At 34.4% G+C, this 26151-nt stretch overlaps 1 protein-coding gene across 10 annotated transcripts in view; it reads left to right on the forward strand.

Annotated features, from left to right (window-relative positions):
* Window positions 1-24435, forward strand: part of RNF111 (ring finger protein 111) — a 153611-nt gene extending 129176 nt beyond the window's left edge. For 3 of the 10 annotated variants that reach the window (XM_058294277.2, XM_058294278.1, XM_058294281.2), the window contains 8 exons: window positions 3018-3276; window positions 11295-11643; window positions 13274-13399; window positions 14425-14551; window positions 18325-18417; window positions 19151-19246; window positions 21040-21167; window positions 22806-24435. In XM_058294277.2, the coding sequence (XP_058150260.1) occupies window positions 3018-3276; window positions 11295-11643; window positions 13274-13399; window positions 14425-14551; window positions 18325-18417; window positions 19151-19246; window positions 21040-21167; window positions 22806-22923 (1296 nt within the window). In that variant the 3' untranslated portion in view covers window positions 22924-24435. Of the gene's footprint in view, window positions 1-3017; window positions 3277-11294; window positions 11644-13246; window positions 13400-14424; window positions 14552-18324; window positions 18418-19150; window positions 19247-21039; window positions 21168-22805 lie in introns of all 10 variants that reach the window. The other 7 variants (XM_058294273.2, XM_058294271.1, XM_058294275.1 and 4 more) reach the window with 3 other exon arrangements.
* The last annotated feature ends 1716 nt before the right edge of the window (window positions 24436-26151 follow it).

Here is a 26151-nt window from a genome sequence, read left to right on the forward strand (position 1 = left end):
AATCTGATCTGTGGGGTTGTATTTCAAAGTGATGAAACCATAGTGTCAACCTTATTTATGAGAAATAGGAAAATGCTCTGTTTTGGCCTTTCTACAACTCCTACTCTGGAACTCCCTATAACCTCCACTCCTAAAAGTACACCACAAACATTTATCATAGATTCTCAGGAGCAAAAGAGTTTATAATTTGATATTAAGGAATTTCTTCGTCAGACAAATTTAGAATTGAAATAATAGCAAAAAACTATAATTTAGTAAATTAATTTATATCAGTGAATGCTTGAAAAGTCAAATAAGTAGTGTTGATGTTCACATGGAGGAAATTATATCAGCTGTTATATGCTATTTTAATTTTGCTTTGTCATCCCTGTACATAATTGTGATATAAACTTGGGTGTTACATGCTTTAAAAACCAAGAGATGCCATTTCAGGGGGAAATTGTAACTTCAACATTTAATATCCTAGAAAAAATTTAAAACCACAATGAAAAATTAGAGCAACTTCCTTTTTTTTAAATCACCTGATCTTTGGTAAAGTACCTGCTTAATCTTTTTTAAAAAAATTTTTATGTGTATTGCCTCTGGGTCTGACACTAAAAATAACTAAGAGGGAGGACTATTTCTTTAAAAAAATTTAAAAAGGTAGCTGCTGTTATCAAGAGGAAGTTTAAAATGGTTGTAGAAAAAAACCAGATTCTAGATGTAGTTCTTATAGCAGTTCTAGGTATTAACTAGTTGTCTGGCCTCCTTCTACCTGTTATGAATGAAGAAGCATCAAGAAAAACTCACCTATCTGAATGAAAGGTCCTGCTTAAAATTTCTTATTACTAGGAATTTGGGTAAAATGTGGGGTTTATAAGTATATTAGGGAAATGGTGAAGAATTGGGTGTACCTGCTTCATTCAAGAGCTGCTAAAAGGTAAGGGGGACTTTTCATTCAAAGAATATTTTGTTGTTGCTAAAGTAGAGAAATAATACAGTGGGACTGAAAGATCAGTTTTGTATGGAACATTTTCTTTGAACTTGAATAAGTTAACTATGAGTAGACTCTCTTTTACAGTTCAGTGTAAAATAAATGTAGCCTATGCATCCATCTCTAAATAGAGGTTTTTAGACTACTGTAAAAATTTAAGAGAATCAGCAGGATCCCAGGCATTCAGTGATGGATATAATGGAAATGATGTAGAACTCAGTGAGACTGTGAAAACAGGAGCTGTTTGAGATGCATATTGATGTTTAGAGGAGGCTGACATTAACCACAGACTCATGAGATAACTTTTTAGTGTCTCCATTTAAAACCTCTTTGAATATAGCAATAAATTGAGGAGTGGGAGAAGGATATTTGGGATCCTGCATATGTTTTATGATGGAGTACCAGATTGTGGATAAGTAGTGAAAGATTGGGGAGGATTAGGCCCTCAGATAGAAGTTACAGTAGTCACTTGAATTTCTGTAGCCCTTACTATTCCCTTGTAATTATTGTTCTACATCATTATAATCTTTGTAACATAATATCATCTACAATCTCTGCACCCATCTTCCTTACACTACCTTTATTCTAGAATCATAATTGAATTAACTGACTGGATTTATGAAGGAGAGTGTTCACATATCTATAGACTATATTGTTTTTCCCTGTTTTTATTCTTTTAACTTTAAGTTCCTTGTAGAAGGATCTTCACCCAACTTTACTCTCTGAGTGCTCTTAATTAACTGACTAGAGAAGAACATAGAAAGAAATGTGCTCACCTTAGTAGGTCTTTTTAGGTCCTTTTGCCCTTTTTAGCCTGAAAACTAAATGATTAGACCCTAAATATATTACTTTTAAACATTATCTACCTGAATTGAGGACATACATTGTATTTGCCAAGTGAAATGAAAGAGGCCAAATATTTACTTCATTGATTGTAGATATATAGTACAGAGTAGAAAGGAGCTCTTTGTTTTTTCCTTCACATAGGTTCTCCATCATTCTCCTTCCCTTTTAGCATCCAGAGATCCTTTTGTTTCTGTTATCTCTTGAATCTGGAGCCCACTATAAGTTTAAAGGTTGCTTTGGTTGCTGTGAAGATTGCTGACCTGAGCCTTTGGCAAATGTCCTAGCTTTCTTATCTTCATTCCCTTCAGTTTCCACTATTCCTGTGTATAATTCCATATATAAGTCAAATCTTTATTTTCTTGAATCACATTTTGAAAAGTACAGCTATACTGAGCACTAGAACAATCAACTTGTGTTTAAATTTATTTAGAATACAGAGAAGCAATTGTTTCTATAGTCTATTATAAATTAAAATAATTTACTTAAGATTTTTCACATTGTTTTGGGTAAAATAATTAGTTACTGATAAGTAGAGATGGAGTCCTGACTATTTGTTTTGTATCCTCATTTAGTAAATGAGCCTTTCCCCGAATCACATTCCTTTTTTTTTTTTTTTTTTTTTTTTGAGAAAGCCCAGTTAGCTCATGTTTTATCCCTTTCCTTGTTATGTTAGATAATGAAGGCTTGTTTGCAATTGGAGTTTCAATTGAGTACTTACTATATTCAGTTTAGAAACTTGGGCCAGAGCAGTTTTTATATAGAACCTTAATGTTTTCAGTGATGGGATTATATGTCTGAAGGAGTACTAAATTACAAATCAGAATTTTGTGGTACAGGAGAATCTGGAAATAAGATTTTAAATTTTCTTTCTCTTTCTAAGATCTAGGTAATGTAAAAGAACTAGACCTTAAAATAATATATTATTTAACCTTTTGTTCATCTGTGGTGTGACTTATGCTTGATATTTAAAAATTGATTATAGATTATAAGTATAAAACCACTATAATTTTCAAAGTCCATGATACACCTAGGCATTTTCTTGATGTTCGATAGATCTTTGCACTCAGAATTTTACCATTTTCAGATTCTGAAAATCAGAAATTCTGTTTTTCTAGGTTGCATTAGGAATACTTTTATAACATGAAATACTGTCTTGACCAAACTTTAGAACGATAAAATATAGTTCCTCTTTATACAGCAGGCATTACCAGTAGACCTGAGCAACAATGGTATCAGAAGTCACGGAAGTGGTGGTTTTCACGGAGCATCTGCATTTGATCCCTGCTGCCCAGTTTCTTCTTCCCGAGCTGCAATTTTTGGCCATCAGGCTGCTGCTGCTGCCCCGAGTCAGCCATTATCCATAGATGGTTATGGATCAAGCATGGTTGCGCAGCCCCAGCCCCAGCCCCCTCCACAAGCCTCACTCTCATCATGTCGGCATTATATGCCACCACCTTGTAAGTATAAATTTAACTGAACAAAGATCCTAGAGGCATATAAACAAAACAGTGTACATTACTCCATGAAATAACTATTCGTTAATCCTAATTGATAAATTTTTAGTATTTACTTGGCTTATGAGTGGGGTGTAGTTTTCCCATTTCATTCTCCCTTCACTCTACATGCCCCAGCAGTCAGTTTTCTAAGGTAAAAAGGGCAGATATTGCTTACAAGGGACAGAAAAATAAAAAGTATTATGTTTTTGTCTATTTTACATTTTAACATTTACATTTTGATATCTCTGAAATTGAGGTGCATTGAATGGCCCTTTTATATTCCTTTAAAAGGCTTTCAAGAATTTACATTTCTTGTTTAGAAGTAACTGAAAATTTGCAAGTTTAATAGCATACTAAAAAGAGAGTTTCTTGACAGAAAGCTTTGCCAACTAGAAAAAGTAATAATACTCATTTGGTACAGACAATTAAAATAGAGCCAGGCATGAAACAAAAAAAAAACAAACAAAAAGGAAAGAATAGAGCCAGACATGGCTTTTCTAAAGAAATTGACATCCATAAGATATCCTAAGAACTGATAAATACTTTTATATGTAACGTATATTTCTACGTTGTTAAATCATACGATAATCAGTGGAAACTTAATAAATACTTTGATAATAAATTCTAATCATTAATGCCAGGAGTAACCTAGGAAAGTGAGGTATAATTTTCAATTAAATTTCTTAGATTTCTCTTTGACTCCTCTATCTTTTTAAAATCTCAGTGCTGCAGCCATAGCTGGAATCAATCCAAAATTTCGAGTGAAACCTCTTGATACATCACTTACCTTTTTAATAATACAACTTGAAATTTAAAGCATAAGTTGAAAACAGGTTTAGAAACAGGGTTAACTTTTACAAAACATTCACCAGTGGACAAATTCTGTGTATGAACACTGATGTATACAGACTATTTTGAAATGCTTGTTGCTGTTCATCTTTAATTTATCATCTTCTATTAGGAACTCAGTATTTCAGATTTTCTGGACCACTCCCCATCCCCATTAAAAGCGGATTTAGATCAAGTGATTGAGTGCCTGCTTGCCATATGAGGTCGCGGTTTCAATCCCTGGTACCTCCTAAAAACCAAACAAACAAACAAAGGGAAAAACCAACTCTCGTTGGGGACCAAATGTAGCTCAGTGGTTAAGTGCCTGTTTCCCATATACAAGGTCATACGTTCAATCCCCAGTACCTCAAAAAAAAAAAAACCCCGAAACAATGACAAATGTTTGTTAAAAAAATACATGCGGTGAAGCAGTTTATGAGGTAGTTCTTTTGTTTTTTAATATCCCAATAAAAGAAATAAATGTTTTAGACTTGTTTTTCTTCTATCATAAAAGTAACTCTTGTACACCCTAGAACTTTAAGACTGTGCAGGCTGGTATAAAATGAGAAGTTAGAAGCTCTTACTCCCCACATCCCACTAATCTTAATAATGCAGAGGTAGCAGGTGTTTACTGTTTATTATAAATAAAGCCTTTCATATGCATATATGGCTGTCCCCTCCTCCAAAAGGGCTCATATTAAACATATTGCTCTCCATCTTGCTTTTTGGTATTTCCTTTTCTTATTTAACAGTATATCTTGTGTTTCATTTATTTATATTTTAGCAGAGATTAGTCTAGCTTATAGTATTCAGTCCTCTCCTGATGGACATTTAAGTTGCTTGTAATTGTTTTGAGTCTATCCATAGGATAAATTCTCAGGAGAGAAATTACTGGGTCTAACGGACAAACTTCAAATAAATACTGTTAAATTTCCCTGTACAACGTTGCATTCCTCATTGGGGTCTATGAGAATGAAGGTAGGAAATCTGATTGTATTCCCTACCATTGGAGACATTTTGACCATTAACCCTTTTTTGGACTCTTTAAGTAAAGAATAGTGGTCTTCTCCACTCCCTGCATTTTTTTTTAACATCTCTAATATGCTTTAATTCATGTGTGAAATATTTATTTGTTAAATCCTTTTTCATTTAATGTAATTGGGGAAGAAAGTGGTGCAGGAGATAAAGCATTGCCTTTAGAATTAGACAAATCCAAGTTGACTTCCCAGATGTGATTAGCTTAGTGGTTTTGGACAAGATATTTCATCTCTCTGGTCCTCAATTGTCTCACATTTGTAAATGGGAATAATTCTTATAGGTTAGAAATTATGAAACTTAGACCCAAGTGAAAGTTTGCTGTTTTTAAAGTATATTTACTTGCATATCAACAGTGTTGGTGCTGTAAGAAACTGTGTCCTTGGTTTTGAAAAGTTATAGTGTTGGAGTGATGATAACTGTACTTGACAGGCTGTCAATTAAAAGTTTGGCAAGATAAAAGTAAGTCTACTTAGGATTAATTAAGTATTGTTAAATTGTAATAACTTAGTGATTAACTATTGTTAATCTGCCTGAGACACGTTGAACTTTTAGGAAGCAGTGTCAAAAAGAGTTGTTTTTTTTTTTTTTAAACAGGCAAAAGCACACATAAAATAGAAAAGGAAGAGAAAAGGGGGGAGTGGATGTAGCTCAGTAGTTGAGTTCCTGCTTCCCATGTAAGAGGTCCTGGGTTCAATCCTTGGTACCTCCTTAAAAAAAAAAAAGTCTATGGGAATGCAGTCTGTTACCTTTTGCAGTGGTCAGAATTCTTTTTTATTTTGATCAGTGGTGAATTAAAATGATAACTGAAGAGTTAGACTGATTCATTCTGGAACAAAACTTAAAATTTTGTAATATTTGTGAACAGTATGTCTCATATTGAGTGATTATAGAGTAGGAACTCTGAAGGGAAACTAAAAAAGATGCTTTGAGTTTGAGGAAGAATAGTTCACAAAGATAAAAGATAATGAATTCTTTTTTATGAGCCAGAAGTACTGAACTTTGTGCCTTCTTGAGGAGTAAAGCATTGATTTGAAAACATTTCTAAGAAAACTTGTGAAATTCGCCTCACAATTTATATTGAGTTCATGAAAGCATCCTTTAAATACATACCAGCTAGGCTCCTTTTGAAAATAGGGCTGTTTGTGGATATGTAACTTTTATCACTGCTGAATGGATCAAAATAGATATTGAAGGAAGTCCTGCAATGAAATTAGAGAGTGGCCATTGCTCTGTATCAGACAATTAAGAAATCTTCCATATAACATGAAATTTGGACTGATTCCAAGGAGGAGACAAGTTTTTCACATCTCAAGCAGGTTGCAGATTCCTCATAGAAAACAGAGGGACCTATCAACAGTCCCATACTTTGAAATAAAGATTTGGAATGATAATTGGTAATTCAAGAAATGAGGGAGACCATCTAATCTTATTAAGGGCTTATTTCCATAGGTGTTCCTAGCAAACAGTCCCCCTTCATCTTCTTGATTGTAGTACTGGAAAGTTGGAATGGGGTAGGAATGGAAGCAGCAAAAAAAGAATCTCCACAATCTTGCCCAGAAGGACTCTCAAGTCCCTTTCCTCTTTATAGCGCCCCATAACCAATAAATCATAAAGAAAAACAAGATTTAAGTATTCATAAAAAAATATATATATATATATGACTTTAAAAAAAACTTGTGTATGTCAAAGTAAGATAAAAAAGTCATTTGGGAAAATATACCCATTGTGACAAAGTGCACATTTCCCATATATATAAAGAGTTCTTATACATCAGTGAGAACGTGGTGAATAATCCAATAGATAAGCATATGAATAGATAATTCTGAGAAGAACAAATATAAGTAGTCAGGCAATGCAAGTTTTTCTCAGATAAGCATTTTATTTTTAAAACATGGTGATGTAGGGGTAATCAGGTACTCTCCTACTGTTGATTGGTATGCTGATTATGGTAACCTTTTGGGAAGGGTATTTTGTATCTGAATTTAAATTCTCTCAGATCCAGAAATTCTCCTTACAAGAATTTATGCTACCAAAACTATCCATGACTTTGTCAAAAGAGGGCGAAAAGGCAGCCAACTCAATGGGAGAAAATATTTGGCAATCACATATCCGATAAGGGTTTAATATCCATGGTAAAAAGACTAAACTACCTGATTAAAAATGGGCAAAAAAGATTTGAAAAGACAGTTGTCCAAAGAAGAAGTACAAATGGCGAAGAAACACATGAAAAAATGTTCAGCATCACTAGCAATTAGGGAAATGCAAATCAAAACTATAATGAAATATCATTTCACACCTATTAGACTGGCCACTATTAAAAAGTTGGAAAAATAAATGTTGGGAGAAGATATGGAGAGATAGGAATGCTTATTCACTATTGATGGGAATGTAGAATGGTACAGCCACTGTGGAGGCTTAGCAGTTCCTAATGAAGTTGAATATAGACTTACTATGTGACCTGGCAATGCCATTACTGGGTATATACCCAGAAGAACTGAGAGCAGTGACACAGATACACATTTGCACACTGATGCAGCGTTATTTACAATTGCCAGAAATTGTGTCCATCAGCTGATGAATGGTTAAACAAATTGTGGTGTATACACATGATGGAATATTATTGCAGCAGTAAGAAGAAATTAAGTCATAAAACATATGACAACATGGATGAACCTGGAGGACATTATATTGAGTGAAGCAAACCAGGCACAAAAGGAAAAATACTGTATGACTGCCCTATTACGAATTAAATATATTATGTAAACTCATGGAATTAATAATTAAATTATAGGTCACCAGAAAATAAAATGAGAGTAGAGAATGGAAAGCTGATGGTTAATCTGTTCAGATTGATTAAAATGTTTGTAAATCTTTGGAAATGAATGGAAATGGTGAGAGCACATCATGGTGTTTGTGACTAGCTGAGTTATTATATGGGTATGACAGTAGCTGAAAGGAAAATCTATAAGGACATGTATATAGAAGGTAAGCTAAAAAATGTAAAATGGGACTGTATAACATCGTGAAACCTCATGTAAAATATGAATTTGAGTGATATTGCATATATAAGACTTTTTTTTACATAATATAAATACAAATAAATTAGACAGGGAAACAATAGGAACTACGTATGACAGTGGAAACATAGATTGAAAGGTGATGAGTTTTGTTTGGTTTTTGTTTTTTAGTATTATTGGAATAATGGAAGTGTTCTAAAAATGAAATGATGAATGCACAATTATGTGATTATACCGAATACCATTGATTGTACACGTTGAGTAGATTTATGCTTTATTAATATGTATCAATAAAATTGATTTGTTTAAAAAAATTGTCAGTGAGTTTGTACTTTTATATATGCATGCATATGAGAGAGAGACATAAAGGGATCATATTCAGAGATGCTGATTGAAGCATTTGGGGTGCTTTTGATTCTTATCAGTGGGGGGGATTTCATTAATAAATGTTAGTATATTCCTATACTAGAATGTAAAATTGAGTTAAGTAGAGCTATATGTACTGACTTGAAGAAATAGCCGAGATTATTTGAAGAAAAAATCATGTTGTAAAGCAGAATGTAATACCCAGTGGTGAAAGACTAAAAGCTTTCCCCCCTGATATCAGGAACAAGACCGAGGGATGCCTTTTTTCACCACTGCTGTTCAACATTTTACTGGACATCCATGCCAGAGTACTTAGACAAGAAGAAAAAATAAAAGGCATCCAAAATGGGAAAAGAAGACAAAACCATCTCTATTTGCAGATGACATGATCCTTTATGTAGGAAATCCCAAGGAATCCATAAGAAAACTAATAAATGAATTCAGCAAAGTGGCAGATTACAAGATTAACACGCAAAAATCAGTTGTATTTCTGATCAAAGGATCAAAGGATATTCTGAAATGGGAATTAAAACAAGCAAAACAATTCCATTGCTCCTAAGGAATAAAATACTTAGGAATAAATTTAAGCAGTTGTACACTTTTACACTGAAATCTACAAAATACTGTAGATTTTAGAAGACCTAAATTAATGGCAAGATGTCCTACATTCATGGATAGATTTAGTATTAAAACATCATTATTAGCCAAAGCTACCTACACATTCAGTGCAGTATCTTACTCCAGCAGTCTTTTTTGCAGAAATGGAAAAGCTTATTCTCAAGTTCATGTGGAATTGCGCAGGATACCAAATAGCCAAATCAGTATTGCAAAGGAAGAAAAAAGTTGGAGGATTAATTTAGTCAGATTTGAAAACTTAATGCAAAGTGACAGTAAATAAAACAGTGCTGCTGGCATGGGGTAGACATGTAGACTGATGGATTAGAATTGAGATCCAGAAATAAACTCTCACACTTGACCAGTTGATTTTCAACAAGGTCACCAAAACCATTATATAGGGAAAGAATAGTCTCTCCAACAAATGGTGTTGGGAAAACTGGATATCTCCTTGCAAAAGAATGAGTTTGGACCCCTACCTCATCCTATATATATATATATATATATATAAATCAAGGACCTAAACATTAAGAGTTAAAACCATAAAACTCTTAAAACATAACTGTGGATTTATTGGTAGTTTCTTAGCTATGACACCAAAAGCATGAGCAGCAACAACAAAAAATATATAGGTGAGCAGATGTGGCTCAAGCAGTTGGGTGTCTGCCTCCCACATGGGAGGTCCTGGGTTTGGTTCCCAGTGCCTCCTAAACCCATGAGCAAAGCAGCAAACTGATACAATGGGCTGGTACAACAAAATGACGCAACAAGGAGACACAATGAGAGATACAACAAGAAGGAGTGGATGTGGCTCAAGTGATTGGGTGCCTCCTTCCCACATGGGAGGTTCCAGGTTCAGTTCCCAGTGCCTCCTAAAAGAAGATGAGCAGACAGAGACAGCAAACAAGTGGGGACTGGGGAGGGAAATAAATAAACGTTTAAAAAAAAAAAAAAAAAAAAAATATATATATATATATATATAAACTGGACTTCAAAAAATTAACTATCTTAAAAGGACAGGTATTACGTGAAAAGACAACCAAGAGACTCGGAAAAATAATTGCTAACCCTATATCTGATAAGGGTTTAATAAGCAGAATTTGTAAGGAACTGTACAATTTAACAAGAAACCCAGTTTTTAAAGTGTGGGAATTGAATAGACATTTCTTCAGAGAAGATATATGAATGGCCAGTAAGCACATTGAAAAGATGCTTATCATCATTGGTCATCAAGGAAGTGCAAATCAAAACCACAGTGAAGCACCACTTCACACCCACAAGGCTGGCTGTTTCTAAAAATCAGGAAATTAGTGTTGGCAATGATACGGACAAATTGGGAGCCTTATTATACATTGTTGGCGGCATTGTAAAACGGTGCAGCCGCTGTGGAAATCAGTTTGGTGATTCCTCAGAAAGTTGAGAATAGAATTACCCATGTGACTCTGCAATCCCATTTCGTAGTAAATATCCAAAAGAATTGAAAGCATAGACTCAAACGTATTTGTATACCAACATGTATCACAGCATTAGTCCAAAAAGTGGAAGCAACTTAACTGTCCATCAAGATGAATGAATGAAGTATGATACGCACATACAGTGGAACATTATTTGGCCATAAAAAGGAATGAAGTTTTGATAAATGCTACAACATGGATGAACCTTGAAGACATGTTGCTTGAAATAAGCCAGGCACAAAAAGACAAATGTTGTATGATCTGACTTACATGAAATACCTAGAATAAGCAAAATCATAGAGACAGTAGTTTATAGGTTACCAGGGGCATAGTGGGAGGGGGAGAAGTTATTGGCTTAATAAGTACAAAATTTCTGTTTGAGGTGATTAAAAAGTTTAGGTAATGGATGTTGGTAGTCGAATATCATGATTGTAATACCACTGAATTGTCCATTTGAAAGAGGTTAAAATGGGAAATTTTGAGTTGTATATGTTACTGCAATAAAAATCTTAAAAAAAGTTAAACTTGAACATTGATAAGTATTCTTAAAAATTAAATGTCTGCTACTATAGGTTGGTATATTCATAGTAGGAATATATAATAGCAATATATAATCAACTGCATAATGCCTGTGTAACATATTTTAAATGTTTCTTTACAGATGCTTCTTTGACAAGACCACTTCATCATCAAGCCTCTGCCTGTCCCCACTCTCATGGAAACCCTCCTCCTCAGGCTCAGCCTCCACCTCAAGTGGATTATGTTATTCCTCATCCTGTACATGCTTTCCATTCTCAAATATCCTCTCATGCAACATCCCACCCTGTGGCACCCCCACCCCCAACTCATTTAGCCAGTGCAGCTGCACCAATCCCTCAGCATCTTCCTCCTACACACCAGCCAATTTCTCACCATATTCCAACTACAGCACCTCCAGCACAGAGACTGCATCCTCATGAAATGATGCAGAGGATGGAAGTTCAAAGAAGAAGGATGATGCAGCATCCAACGTATGTTTTTTAAAAAGAAAATAATCCTTTATTCCTTTTTCTTCCATTTCGATTGGTCTTTAAAACTATAAAATCTTGTAGAAGCAATGTAACTGTACTAAATCCTCAGTTCACTAGGAAATTAATGAGTTCTTTATTAATCAGATTTCTCCTCCATCTTATCTTAAATTATCAGTGGTTTGTTTCTACAGTGTACCATAATAAAGGTCAATGTTGAAATTGCTGATCTTAAGGAACAGGATCTAAAACTATTAAAGGTTTAATTTGATTTGAGTAATTATATGTTGCCAAGCAGGCAGAGGACAAATGTTTAGTAGAATTTTCCACTACTGAAACTGAAAAGACAGTCATCTTAACTAAGTTTGTTTATAAATTTAAATAATAATAAAATATTGTACTCCCCAAATATGAAATGACTGTCATTTCATAAATTGTTTTCTTTTTATAATTCTCAGAGTCTGATTATCTAATTCAGGAGAAGCAAACTGTTGATCAAATCCTACCTACCTGATTTTGTACATAGTTTTATTGGAACACAGCTATGTTTATTTTATGTATTGTTTTCACATCACAGTGGCAAAAAGTTGAGTAGTTTTAACAGAGACCACATGGTCTGTAGTGACAAAAATATTTAATTATTTGGCCCTTAACAGGTAACATTTATAACTCTTGATCTAATGATGTAGTACTTGTGTAATTTCTTCCTTTAGTTGTATAATTGAGATTTATATTAGAATCTCTGGCTCTTGCTGTCATTCTAATATAGTAACACTTTATAGAAGTGTGCCAGTTTAACAGCATGTCCTCCAGTATCTAGAAGATTGTCCTGAATCGTTAATGATTAAACATGGAAAGCCACAAATGTGTTTGACACTAATAGAAAATAAGAATTAGGCTACAAAAAGCAAAAGAATTAGGCTACAGTCACTAGGCCTGAAATTTTTTTTCTCATTTGTTTAGAATTTTATGAATATTTCAATTTCTTTGTAAATTTGACAAAACTTAGAAGAGAAAGAGAAAATAATAGTAAACTAGGATGCAGAATGTAGGGTGTGAATGTACGTAGTCAGTTTCCTCGATTTGTTAATATGTATTGCATGTGTCTTGAAAAAATACACAAGGGTAAAGATTTTTTTCTCTTAAAATTTTATCCATTAAAATGGTGTTATGTTATTATAATAGGAAAAGAAAGCAAAATAAAAATAGCCTCCATTTTCCTGCTTTGTATGTTTATATTAAATAACTTGTTTGCACCTGCAGTATCTGCTGAGGTGTTTAATTTTGAAAAATTTAATTTCTATTCAATTCCTATTCTCGTATTTAAAATATCTGTTCTAAAGAAGGCATATGAGAATGTTAAAATTAGCTTTTCTTTGGATAATATCTGGATTGGAAGTATTGGAGTAAATGATCAGTTAGAATGGGGGAGGGGAATTTATAATTTCTTAATTTGTTTTTCTTTTTAAATACTTTTATATATTTATATTACATCTTTGTAATTTATAGTTGTAGAATTAATTTTACAACTAATCTGTAGATATTTATCATACTAGGTTTTATTTTTCCTACATTAAGAAATAACCAATTATTCAATTATTTCCAGTGGTCTTTTTGTGTTCTGTGTTTCCAGGCGGGCACATGAACGCCCCCCACCCCATCCACACAGGATGCACCCAAACTATGGTCATGGGCATCATATTCATGTGCCTCAGACTATGTCCTCACATCCTCGACAGGCTCCAGAGAGATCTGCCTGGTCAGTATCTTGTTTATTTCAAAGATTTGCTCAACAGCCTTTGGCAACACTTCCTCAAGAGGTGCTTGGTATTGGAATGCCAAACTGAAGAGTGAATTGGAGAAACCTTCCCAGCGTAGATGTGAAGCACCATTTCTGAGCAAGTTATTTTAGAGACCTGGAAAGGAAAGAGCTTGTTCTGGGTCAGGGAACTAAAACAAGCAGGAGTAGAGGCTTTTTTCTGTTTTTCAGGGTATCTGTCACCAAATTTTAGCTCCTTAAACTGATCCTACTTTTCACAACTTTTTAATCTATCAATCTTTGAAACTCAAATTTGCTCCACCATCCCCCCAACCCCAACCCCCTACCCCTCGGTTAGCATTCTCCTAAACTTGTGGTCTTTCCTAGAGATATGGAAGCAGATTTGCATTGTTTTCTTTCAGAATCCCTTGTCTGCAGGCAAGTCATTGAGATTTTGTTTCACAGTGACTTTTGAGGCAGAACATAAAATAAGAATAAATAAACGAAGATTTGGCATATACCAATTTTATACTTTCTAAAATTTTGTTTACTTTGCTTTACAAAATATAGAAATATTTGCTTTTCTAATTATCTTTGTTGCCATCAACACAGAGAAGCTATCCAACCAACAAGCAAAAGCCCCTAAAAACATCTGTAAGATTTAGATAAGCCAAAAAAGTAAATTGTTTTTCATGTTTCTCAAGTAAAATCAGGCTGTAAGATTAGAAAGGGACCCTAGGGGCCATTTTGTTAGATTTCCTTCCTTTGTAAGATGTGCATCTGAAGCTCAGAGAGTACAAATGCTTTGCTTCTCATGCTTACAAAATTGGATTTTTGAGTTTTAATTTCTGAAATGAATTTGAAATGAATTATTAAAGATTTTGAGTTCAATTATCTTTTCCTTAACAATGTAAGTTAAGAAACTCTGATTACCTTTTAAAATGTAAGCATACCCTATCCCTTTTGATAATAATAAAGAGAATATTGGGAAGCCTAAAAGTTCACCTGTTCTCATCCTTTGTCAGGGAATTGGGAATTGAAGCTGGAGTGACTGCAGCTACTTATACACCTGGTGCATTGCATCCTCACTTGGCCCATTACCACGCACCTCCTCGACTTCATCACTTACAATTAGGAGCTCTTCCTTTAATGGTAAAGTGAATATTTAAAACTATTCTGACATGTTCTATTTCTAAAAATATTCTTCTTTTCTACATTAATTATTTTATTGGAAATAGTTTCTTTTTATATGTTAGAGATGTTTTAGAATCAGTAGCACAGAATCTTATTAGATGAATATGTGCTATAAAAAGGTATTAGAAATCACTTCTTGGCCTTTTGATTAAGATCAAGTGTGAAAAAGGTATTAGATATATGAAATTTGTATTTATAATTTGCACTGTAAAATATAGTCTTCTTAATGGACAAAATGACAGGGAAGGTTTCAAAGAAGCTTTGCAGTTACGTGGGACTTCTAAGCAGGTTGTGGAATTGGGAATGATACTCTTACAGAAGTTACGGCATGTGAGGAACTATCAAACCACATAAGCACTAGGATCTCCAAGTAAATTGGTGTGATGGTCAGGCAGCAATAAGAAATAAAGCTGGGGAAGCGGATTTGGCCCAATGGATAGGGTGTCTGCCTACCACATGGGAGGTCCAAGGTTCAAACCCAGGGACTCCTGACCTGTGTGATGAGCTGGCCCATGCACAGTGCTGATGTGTACAAGGAGTGCCGTGCCACGCAGGGGTGTCCTCTGTGTAGGGGAGCCCCGTGTGCAAGGAGTACACCCTGTAAGGAGAGACCCAGTGCGAAAAAAGTGCAGCCTACCCAGGAATGGTGTCGCACACATGGAGAGCTGACGCAGCAAGATGACACAACAAAAAGAGACCCAGATTCCTGGTGCCACTAACAAGAACACAAGTGGGCACAGAAGAACACACAGCGAATGGACACAGAGAGCAGACAACTGGGGAGGGGAAGGGGAGAGAAATAAATAAAAAAATCTTAAAAAAAAAAAAAAGGAAGAAAGCTGGGAAGCAGATGTGGCTCAAACAATTGGGCTCCCGTATGCCATACAAGAGGTCCAGGATTCCATGCCCAGGGCCTCCTGATGAAGGCAGGCTGGTCTATGCGGAGTGCTGACCTGTGTGGAGTACTTCCCCACACAGGAATGCTGCCCTGTGTAGGAGTGCTGGCCCACGCGGAGAGCTGGTGCAGCAAGATGACACAACAAAAAGAGACACAGAGGAGATACAGTAAGAGATACAGCAAATCAGGGAGCTGAGGTGGTGCAAGAGAATGATCGCCTCTCCCCCACTCTGGAAGGTCCCAGGATCAGTTCCCGGAGCTGCCTAATGAGAATACAAGCAGACACAGAAGAATACACTGAGAGCAGACAACGGAGGTGGAGGGGAGAAGTAAATAAATAAATCTTTTTAAAAAAGAAAGCTGCCCTGCCAAGAAGTTTGGACTCAGGACCTATTGAAGAGGGGATGTCCTGGTCATATTTATGTTTTTAGAATGTTTTAATCAGATTGTTGTTAGGAAGACCACCTTCTCAGTTGTGAGGAAGATGGATTTTGGGTGGGAAGAAACAAACTAGTTGGGCATTATTGTAGTTTGGTTGCTAAAAGTTGATAAATTCCTGAAGAAAAGGCATTGGCAGTTGGCATAAAGATGATGGAACATGTGTGAGTAATATTTAACATGACTTCCAGATTTCTAGCTTGGGTTATTATGTATATAGTGATGTCATTCACTAAGTTGGACTGTAGTAGAGGGTGTTTGGAAAGAGGTTAATGAATTAGGTTTTGGATGTTAAATCTGAGGTATCCAGTAGGAAGTAAAGTTTATAATCTGGGTTAAAGATATGTTTATAATCTGTTAGTATATAGTAATAAGTGAATCCATGGAAGAAAATTAGATTTTCCAGGAAAAAATGTATACAGTGACAAGAGGGTGAAAAAACATTGGGGAATGATAGTACTGTACTGTATTTAGATGATAATACTGTGTTTTAAGCAAAGGATTCTGAGGACTAGCTAGAGTAGTGCCTGACTCCAAGAAGATAAAATTTGAAAGTGTTGAATGCATTTGGCATTAAGTAATTATTGGTGCCTTTTGTCAGAGTGGTTTCAGTAATGGTAAGGGATGAAGATTAGGTGCTTCTTAAATTGCAGTAAGGAATAAATGGGAAGCAAAAATTTAGAGGCAGTGAATATAATAAACTAATTGCTCTAGAAGCTTGGTGTGAGGAGAAAGTGATTTAAAAAAAAAGGATTGGCAGTAGGTCCAAGATTAGGGAGAGAAGTTTTAGTTTTGGGGGAAAAAAGGTATTTTTGGATTTTAAGACAGAAAACCAGTAGAGAGGACTTGATTGAAGGTATACAAAAGAGGGGTGGGGTTAGGTAATTGTTAATTAAGTATAACCCAGTATGGGGAAACAGGAAATGATGGGAGCAGATGATGAGATTAACTGTGATTAGGAGAATGGGAGGCTTATCCATAAAAACTGGAGGAAGGAGACCAGGAGGGATGTATGGGATAAGTGCAGGTTTAGATCATTGGGGGGGTTCATTCCTTCCTGACTTTGTGAACTCTTCACTTTCCTTGGAGATGTTTAGGACTTTGCATAATAAGTAAGAGGTTGAATGGTGTTGATCCTGGTTTTAAGGAAAGTTGTAGTTATTTAAATATTAGGCTATCTGAGGGTAAAAGTTATTGTTTAATTAATTTAAATTATTTTCCACATATGAATTGTCTGTTAAATCTATATAAAGACTTCTAAAAGTGTATTATAGTTAATAAAAGTCTCATTGAAAATAATTTTGAGGGAAGCGAATTTGGCTCCACTGATAGAGCATTTGCCTACCATATGGGAGGTCCAGGGTTCAACCCCAGGGACTCCTGACCTGTGTGATGAGCTGGCCTACACGCAGTGCTGATGTGTGCAAGGAGTGCTGTGCCATGCAGGGGTGTCCCCCGCATAGGGGAGCCCCACACACAAGGAGTGCACCCCATTAGGAGAGCTGTCCAGCGCGAAAGAAAGCGCAGCCTGCCCAAGAATGGCACCTCACGCACGGAAAGCTGACACAGCAAGATGATGCAGCAAGAACACAGAGAGCAGCCAACGGGGTTGGGGTTTTTAGAGAAATCTAAAAAAATGTTCAGGGGAGTGGATATGGCTCAACTGATTGAGCTCCTGCCTCCCATATGGGACATCCCAGGGTTTGGTTCCCCATGCCTCCTGAAAAAAAAACAAACAGTAAACAGCAAACAAACAAAAAAACAGCTCAGGGAAGCCAGTATGGCTCAGTGGTTGAATGCCAGCTTCCCACTTATGAGGTCCCAGGTTTAATCTCTGGTCCTCGTACCTCAAAAAATAATAATTTTGAAGTTTATGATTTATAAAGATAGAAGTTTGGTGCTTGGTCCCAGAATCTCCAAATGCTATCCCTTAATTTAAAAAAACTAGAAAACACTGTTAAATAAGAAAGCAATCACATAAGAAAAGGGTATAGGGGACCTTCGTTAGGGATTAGAGGACAACAAATTAAACTTTTTGAAGTCAAATGTTGTTGGAAATTTTTTTGTGTTTTAATATTTAATAAAGCTCTCTGATATTGACAATCTTATGAAATTTTTATTCCTTTTAAGTTTGGACATCTAACAGCATCAGGCATAAGTTTCTGTATTTTCTAGATAGGATTCTTTGTATAAAGTCGATAAGGTAGAAGAAAGACTGTTATTTTAAGAGTTTCCAGTGCTGTTACAGTATGCTTAGTTTGTGTTTTGTGTACTTGTTGAAGCTGAATTTTAAGAGTTATTGAATGGAGAAAATTGAGTGTCTTGAATTATTTAGTCTTAACAGTAAAACACAAACCTATTTGTAACTGAAAGCATGTCTCTTCTATTAAAATAGGTTCCTGACATGGCTGGCTATCCTCACATTCGTTACATTTCTTCAGGATTGGATGGAACATCATTCAGAGGTCCATTCAGGGGCAACTTTGAGGTATGAAAAAAGTAAATGTAGATATTTGCACAGTACTTTTACTATAGAGTGAACATCTATGTAATAGTATTCACAATTATATAGGTCTGCTCTAGTGGCTGGGAATCAGAAGGCAGTAAATGTCTGAATTTCCAGTATTGCTTCTGGGGGTTAGTAGAGAAAGATTTATAAAGCAACAGTAAGGGTGAGGGGAAAAATCTTAAATGTTTTTATTGAGGTTAATTTCTAGAGAAATATTGCTGGAGAAGAAGAAACCTAAGTAATTTAGTTTGTAGCTAAATTTTCTCATTTGAATTTTTAGTGGGAACAAATCATTAGAATTTAAAATTTTGTTTTGTTTTTTTTCATGTAAATTTGGAAGTTAGAGTCAGTTCGATTTATCAGAACCGTTGCTATTTTATTTGTTTCCCTATTTTACTGGGATGATTTCATTTTCTACATGCATATATTCATACCTGTAGAGTACCTGTGGTAATGTTGGTCTAATTTACAAGAATAACTTTGCCTTATACCTCTTCAGTTGGCTGAGGAAAAAGAAAAGCAACTATTTACCTTACCATATATAAGGAAAAAATCTTATGAATCATTTATCTTATCAGATACAAGGTTTTTGAATACTGTATTTACATTGCAGGTTTATAAATATGGAAAGTTTATTGCTATGACAGTACCCACAGTACTATTCAAAGAATAATTGTCTTGCCTTTTAATAGTACTTATTTTTCACTTTCAGGAATTGATTCATTTGGAAGAAAGATTAGGAAATGTCAATCGTGGAGCAACCCAGGGGACAATTGAAAGATGTACATATCCACATAAATACAAAAAGGTGAGAATTTATTCTCTGTAACTTCTAAAAAAATTATTGAAATGCCTTGACATTTAATATTATGGATCACCTTTGAATCTATGGATGTAGCAACTACATTATTTATTATTAAAGCAATACATGCATATAGTATAAAAAGAAAGAGTACAAAACTGTCCATCCTCGTGTTTCTCCCACTGCGGATCTCAGTCTTCCTTTACTAGTGAAATCATGGTTAAAAATTTCTTGGGTATTCTTCCAGATATTTTTTTCCACTTATAATAATGTGCTTTATGCTACACTATCTTCCACTCTTTAAAAAAATCTTAAATGGGATGAAATCATATACATGCTTTTGCACTGTCTTTTCATTCTATATCAGCACCCACAGATCAGCCATATTTTTTAAAAACTATGTAGAATTCCATCATGTGGCAGGACCATAATTTATTTATTTTTTTATTTATTTTTTTATTTATTTTTTATTGACTTTGTAATAATATTACATTAAAAATATATATGTGAGGTCCCATTCAACCCCACCCCCCCACCCCCCCTCTCCCCCCCCAACAACACTCGTTCCCATCATCATGACACATCCATTGGATTTGGTAAGTACATCTTTGGGCACCTCTGCACCTCATAGACAATGGTCCACATCATGGCCCATACTCTCCTCCATTCCATCCAGTGGGCCCTGTGAGGATCCACGATGTCCGGTGATCACCCCCGAGGCGCCATCCAGGGCAGCTCCACGTCCCAAATACGCCCCCACCTCTCATCTCTTCCTGCCCTTCCCCATACCCATCGTCCACCATGTCCACTTTTCCCAATCCAATGCCACCTCTTCTATGTGGACATTGGATTGGTTGTAGGACCATAATTTATTTAACCAGTCAGTTATTTTGATAGACATTTTTCATACTCTACCCTCAATCTGTAGTGTATTAGTAAATTTGGAAGTTCTGAAGTAGACATGTTAAATAAGTTTTTTTCAACAAACTCTTATTAGCAATGCTTTGTGCCATACAGAGAATAATAAACAGTGTAGAAAAATTTCTGTTCTTGGTATTCTCCATCCATTTTCAAAAGATATTAATGAAGTATTACCATTAAATTTAAGTTTTTTCAACTGTCTTAGCTAAATACCATAACATTAATTTATATGGCTGTTATTTGAAACACAGTTAGTAAAATAACTAACTTTAGGTGTGCTTAAGGTAAGTACAAAAATAGTTATATTGCTTAAGTATCTGGATGAAAAGTAACAGATTTCTGGAACTGTAAGACAGTGAAACCTGTGGTGGGTGAGGGGTTGTGGTTAACTACAAAATATAAGAACATTCTTATAGTAATTATAACAAATGCACAATGTGTTAATAATAGGTTGGTTTATAGAAAAAATACACCTAGCATAGACTATAAACTATAGTTAGTAGTAATATTTGGGTGTTCTTTTATCAGTTGTAACAACTGTTCCACAACAATGCAAGGAGTTGGTGGTGGGGTGGTATATAGGAATCCTGTATAGTTATGCATGATTGTTTTGTAAACTCATAACTTCTTCAATTAAAAAAAATAGTAGATTTCAAACTAATGAATTTCTTTTATATTTGGTTTTGCTTGATGCTGATCATTTAAGGGTAATAGAAGAACACTTAATTTTGATGATAATCACTTAAAGTATCCATTAATTCATGACAATTTTACTTGGGAAATAAGTTGTGGGCAAATGTATAGTTGTGTTTTGTTTTGTTTTTCATATAAGCACAGAATTTACTCAGTTATTCAATAATGTCATCTCTACTAATAAGGTAACAACTGATTGGTTCTCACAGAGGAAACTGCACTGCAAACAAGATGGGGAAGAAGGGACTGAGGAAGACACAGAGGAAAAGTGTACTATCTGTTTATCTATTTTAGAGGAAGGTGAAGATGTGAGGTAACTACACGTTAATTATCTAAAACCCATTGCCAAAACTGTACAAGTAGTTTTATTTGGGAGTAGAGTAGAAACCTAATAAAGATTGAACCTGACATACCCTATTATCAACTTCTGACATGCAGAATTGGCTTATAATGAGTACAAGCATAAAAAGATAAATCTGTCTAGTAGAAACAAAGAATTGAGGGTAGAAGGTATTCTGCCCTATATAGGGACACAGCAGAGCTTCTGGTGCTATCATATCAGTATGATATACTGATATGTCTTTTATAAATCATACAGACGGGTAAATTCAAGAGGCTTTGGAGGTCTGGACAGTTATACTAATGTATTTGCCAGAGTTTAAAAGGAGACCAATTAGCTCTGTGCAGTTTGTTTTACAGCATCTTTTATAAATTAATTTTGTCCTTAAATTTCCTCTCTGACTTGTAGACTATTCCCTTCTTGCCCCTTTGTGATGTAATAAATGTTGTTGTTATGCTAAACCAGTGTTTAATTTAGGGATTTAAAAAAAAAATTATCTCCTAAGTAATTGTTTTGTTTTGTTCCTGTTCTGTTTTTTTTGTGTGTTTTTTTTTAATGTGACATCTGCCATATGCAGCAGATTCTATAAAATACCTTACAACCATATGGTGATTTTTTTTTGCCCTAATTAGTATGGGTTAATTTTGCCATACCTCTTTACTTGGCTGGAAAAAAATTATAAATAGTTACTGTTTACTTTTTCATAAACAAGCTTTTATATGAACACTGTATTTCCAATGAAGGTTTACAAATATGGAAGTTAATTGTTTTTACAGTATTGACAGTACTGTTCAAGGAATAATCATTAATTAAGAATTGGTACACCTCTCTTTAGCTACTATTTTTATAAAAATATTGGGAAGTCTAAAAATGTATGACAACTCTTAAAAGTAAAAATACACACTTGAATAATAACTTTTATCCCATTCTGCAGATTTAATGTTATTCTGTCTTGCCTGAAATCTCTATTTCTCAGTTTCTAATTGATGACTTGATATGATGTCCTAAAAATAAACATTTCTTTTTTTATCTGTCTGCAAAAGAATAACACAGTATTAAGTAGATATTACACCACATGAAAATAATATTAGCAACATTTAATCATGTACTTAAGTTTAATATATAAAGATCCTTTAGATAGAAAATGATAATATTGCATATTAAGACATTCCTTAATTAAGACAATATGGCTACTATATATTTATAATATGAGTTCACTGTTTTTGAGAGAGAGTTAAGTGTGAGGTATTTTTTTAAATGCTTCACAAACACAGTGATGATATTAAAAATATATTTGCAATACATAACGGAATATACTGCAAACTGTAGAGCACTTGCAGGTCATATATAGAAACAATGCAGGCATAACTTTCACTGTAATTCTGGTTCTTACAATTCTTGAGATTTTATGTAATTTGGTTCTATTGCTCTGACAGTCAATTTTCTAGGCCATTTATACGTTATATTACCCAGAGAGTTTTTCTTGACAGAATAGAAAGATCCCGAGTAACTTGAGTACTGCTGAATTTTTACATATATAATTTTTAAAAATAAATGTTACACTCAGTTGTTAAAAAAATTAATTTTTGCTTTTTGTTTTGTCAATGATAGACGCCTTCCATGTATGCACCTTTTCCACCAAGTGTGTGTTGACCAGTGGTTGATTACCAATAAGAAGTGCCCCATATGCAGAGTGGACATTGAGGCCCAACTGCCAAGTGAAAGTTGACACCATGTTTCAGAACTCTTGCCTTCCCTCTCATTCCTGTCTTTCCTGGTACCGCAGTCAACCAAAGATGGCATGACTTACCTGCGCAGATATGGAAGCATTGAACTTAGAGTGCTGGCTCTGCTATATGGTACAACTAATGCTAGACCTACAGTTTATGTATACAGTTGATTTTGATGTATTTATAAAAGCTTTTTTTCTAGATTTGACATTTTTCCTGTATCATTTTACTGTATTTTTGCATGGTTCTTGTATTGCATTTCTTTGCACATATTATGGGCTTGTGACCCTGAACTTGCAGGCAAGATTAGCTGCTTTAGAAAGTAGAATTGTGTGGTCTTTTTGTTTTTTACATAGTACCAGGCCTTGAGAATTATGATTTTTTTATCCATTACTAACCTTTAATTTAATCAATCATGTACTTTAGTTTAATGTATAAAGATCCTCTAGAAAATGATAATATTGTATATTAAGACATTCCTTAATTAGGACAAAATGGCTGCTGTATATTTACAATATGGAGTTCTGAGTTAAATACCATCCTTAATACTGGGAACAGTACAAACCATATTCAGTCAGATGCAGGTGATACTCATATCACCAGAGTGATCAGTATGAATTTTCTTGGTGTATCTTTTTCCTTTCAGTACAGTACAGATAGAGTTGAATACTGATATACATTTAGACTGCTGTTCTGATTGTATTTATCTTTTTCCTACATTGTTTAGAACATTTTTTCCCTCATTCAAATTTTGCTGCTGTGAAACAGCTCTAATGAACACTAAATATTAATTTCAATTAGCTGGATTGTACATACTTGCAGATTTAACAGAATTTTAGGGAAATTGAAAAAGACATGTAGAATTTTGTTCAGTCTTCTGTAAGCATGTATAGTTAAGATATCTGCTTACATTGATTTTGTAAACTCATTATCAGGATTTAGAATCGCAGTCATTGGCAGGTATCTATGCATTCATAGAACTTCTAAAGGTCCCATATCACTTTTAAGGGATTTTTATTAGTTTAAAGATAAATAAAGTCAGCTGAATCTATGTGTCTCCTGTTTTATTTCTCTAAACTTGAAAAACAGTAAATCTGCAGATACTGTGAGGCACAGATTATACTGTCAACCTGCTGTTGCTCTGGATATAGACTCCCACTTCTTACGTTACCAAGAGTCGATCACTGATATAAAATTTTTAATTTCTATAGTTAAGATTTACTGCATAATATAGAATATGAAGTTAAGTTAACATACTAATATTTCTCCTTTGGAGAAAGTTTTAATCTACTGCAGGATGCATATTATCAAGATACTTTCATATACAGGATAGCCTAATTTTATTTGTTTAAATATGCTTAAATGCCCAAGATTGCAAATGCATCCAGTCAGTAATATCACTGTCTGTATGTGGAAGACATGTTCCCATGGATCATATGTGAAGATGTCAATAAGCTTGCATTAAGCCACCTGCTTTGTAAGTGGATTGATTAATAAATAACTTCTATTTCTATGGTCTTTGTGTTTCATGATTAGTTTTAATAAAAACAGTTTATATTAAACATTTGAAACTCATAAATAGTGATCTCACTGAAATTCATATTTGCATATTATGTTTGTATATTCATGTTATGGCTACTTACCCTTTTCTTGTATTAGTAAATGTTACATTGTAGTAATTGTCAATATCAGGATGCCTCAACATAGTATGCTTGGCGATGGAGGATAGATTTATGGTTGAGAAATGTGGATATAAAGTAAATCACACTTTCTAAAAGTATACTTGATGATTAAAGTGCAGTTGTAGGAGATCAGGGAAGAGTTCAAGAGAGTGACTTTTATCTGCCACCTTACTGGGGAGAAGAGGAAGGAGTAGCCTTTCATCAAGTAACCTGTGAGGTATGTAGGACTTTGCTGGAAAACCCCAGGGTCTGTACCAAGACATTAAAGAAATGTAAGTAAAATGGGGATAATTTTATACAAAGAGTCCTCTTTCATGTTCCTCAAAACACCAGGCACACAAGGTAATTTCTCTACTTTCATATAGTATGTCAGATTTAGATGCACAACTGACTACCTTTTAACCTGTTTAATGATTACTACTGGGTTTTTTATGTAGATGATGCATCATTACTTTAAAACGTAGTTAATGCAGGTATTTGTGGCATAAATTTGGATTGTTAATGCAGGAGTTTATTAAAACCCATACTTAAAGAAAAATGTGATTAGTAATGTGCCAAATAAGGAAGATAATTTTGAACATTTTAACTTACGTGCTTTGTTTGGTGTTTTCCATAGCCGCCTGCATATTATGTCCAAATGAAAATTTCAGTGATAGCTGCCTAAATACTTTAAAACTAAAATTCTCTTGTTAGAAAATCTTTATTTTTGTTGTTAATATGCAAGTGATAAATCATTGATATTTGAAACTTTTTTTTTTTTGGTGACTTTTTTTTGGCTGCTAGCACACTTCAGCATTTGAACTGTAACGATTCTAAATACAGAAAACCAGCTCCATTTTCAAAATTAATTGTACTTAAAAGTAGTTGAAACATTGGAATTAAAAGATAAACTCTTATGGACATTTCATTATTACATTATTAGTTTTTCCTGAATGGGAATAGTTTAATTCTGTAGAAAATGCATTCTAATTTTGAACTTATCTTACAAAATTTCTGTGAACACAATAAATTTGTTTTGTCCATTGTCTCAATTTTGAATATATCATGATAGAATTTTTCAATCATTTTCTCGAATTAAGGAGTGTATCCTAAAAGGTATTTCTTTCTAAGAAAAAATGTTAACCACTATAGTTTGTCATTGGCCCTACTGGGGACAATCTCAACTCTTGCACCGTTTATTCACATGCCACACAAATGCTTTTCTTGGAGTAGTGGAAAGAATACAGATTTTGCAATATGACAGACTTGAGTGTTGAACTGTGCAACTTTGAAAACGTATTTAAGCTTTCTGAGTCTCAATTTTCTCACCTACAATAGAAATAAAGCCTACCTTTTAGGGTTGTTACTAGGATTAAATGAGATAATGAATGTAAAGTCCTTTGGCGCATAGTATAAATATAAGAATATGTTCTCCCTAAGCTCTCTCTACCCTACTGTGCCACCCAGATACTCTTGCCTTTGATAACAAATGCTAACAAAACAAAGTGCCGAATTACAGATCAGGTTTTCTGCTAACCTTTCTCTTACATTGAGTCCAAGCAACTG

This window comes from Dasypus novemcinctus, chromosome 3, assembly GCF_030445035.2.
Source record: "Dasypus novemcinctus isolate mDasNov1 chromosome 3, mDasNov1.1.hap2, whole genome shotgun sequence".
NCBI lineage: Eukaryota > Metazoa > Chordata > Mammalia > Cingulata > Dasypodidae > Dasypus > Dasypus novemcinctus.